Here is a 1,107-nt window from a genome sequence, read left to right as displayed (position 1 = left end):
GGGGCCGAGCCCTCCCGGTCAGTGGGCACCGTCAAAGTGTACCTGCCCAACAAGCAGCGCACGGTGGTGAGTCTGATGGGAGCAAAACTGGCCGGGGGTGGGCATGGACCTAGTTGTAAATCTGGGATAAGAAATGTGACAAGGGCTGGGAGAGTCCACTGGGGACCCCTCTGGGTGCTGACTCCTTACATGTGTGCACATACACACAGGTGACTGTCCGGGATGGCATGAGTGTCTATGACTCTCTAGACAAGGCCCTCAAGGTGCGGGGTCTCAATCAAGATTGCTGTGTGGTTTACCGGCTCATCAAGGGGTAAGTGTGGCTCTCCCACCCTCAACTGGGTGCCCAGCCTTCCACCCCCTTCTCAGAGTCATCTGACTCCTCCACTCTGCTGTGCAGTCTCTGTTAGTCTTCCCTTCATTTGGTGAATCCATGAGTCCATCCAGCTTTTGTCTTATTGCTTCATTAGTTTATTGGCCTGTAAGGTCAGTGATTCATTTTCTTCTTAGATCGTGAGTCCTCACCATGCTCCGTCGTCTGCTCCCGGAATTCATCTGTTTCATTCTTTCACTGTTTTATCAACTTGTCAACTCCCTCCTTCCTCCGTCTCCTCATTCTCTGTCTGCTGTGTGGGCCTTGCTGACCTTCCAGTTATTCCTCTGTTTTAGAGTTCCTTAACTTTTGTATTCAGTTCACACATTGCTTTTTTTTTTTTCCACGCATTGCTTTTTATTTGTTATTTCAGTGCCTTACCAGCTGCTTTGTCAGGGGCTTGCTTAGCACCTCTGAGATTTAGTTGTTTCTTCACTGTCTCATTTCCTCCTCCTCTTGTAGCTAAGAACATGGACTCTTCACACTGTCCTTCCACTCACAGTCCCTTGTGGCTCTGGGCAAGTCATTTCATCCCTCTTTGCCTCAGTTTCCCCATACATAAATAGGGGTAAGGATAGTACTGGTTCCTAGAGTTACCATACTAAAAATGCAACATGTCATCTATTCTTCCATGGATGGCAGGCTTGGAAGGACTTTTGGTGGGTTCCCTTCCTCCTTGTGGCCCCTGGCCACCCTCCCACTCACTCCCTTCCATGCCTTCTGCAGGCGAAAGA

General features: G+C 49.6%; 1 protein-coding gene across 1 annotated transcript in view; it reads left to right on the top strand.

The window, feature by feature from the left end:
• The window catches only part of LOC104999018 (serine/threonine-protein kinase A-Raf-like), a gene marked incomplete at its 3' end in the record, with an annotated part of 17,436 nt that overhangs the window by 10,588 nt on the left and 5,741 nt on the right, over positions 1–1,107 (top strand). The window contains exons 3-4 of the mRNA XM_010854453.1: positions 1–66; positions 210–313. Of these exons, the coding sequence (XP_010852755.1) occupies positions 1–66; positions 210–313 (170 nt within the window). The remainder of the gene's footprint in view (positions 67–209; positions 314–1,107) is intronic.

This window comes from Bison bison, unplaced genomic scaffold, assembly GCF_000754665.1.
Source record: "Bison bison bison isolate TAMUID 2011002044 unplaced genomic scaffold, Bison_UMD1.0 scf7180017853392, whole genome shotgun sequence".
Lineage (NCBI taxonomy): Eukaryota > Metazoa > Chordata > Mammalia > Artiodactyla > Bovidae > Bison > Bison bison.
The sequence above is the reverse complement of the archived record's forward strand: the minus strand, read 5'-3'. Positions and strand labels throughout refer to the sequence as shown.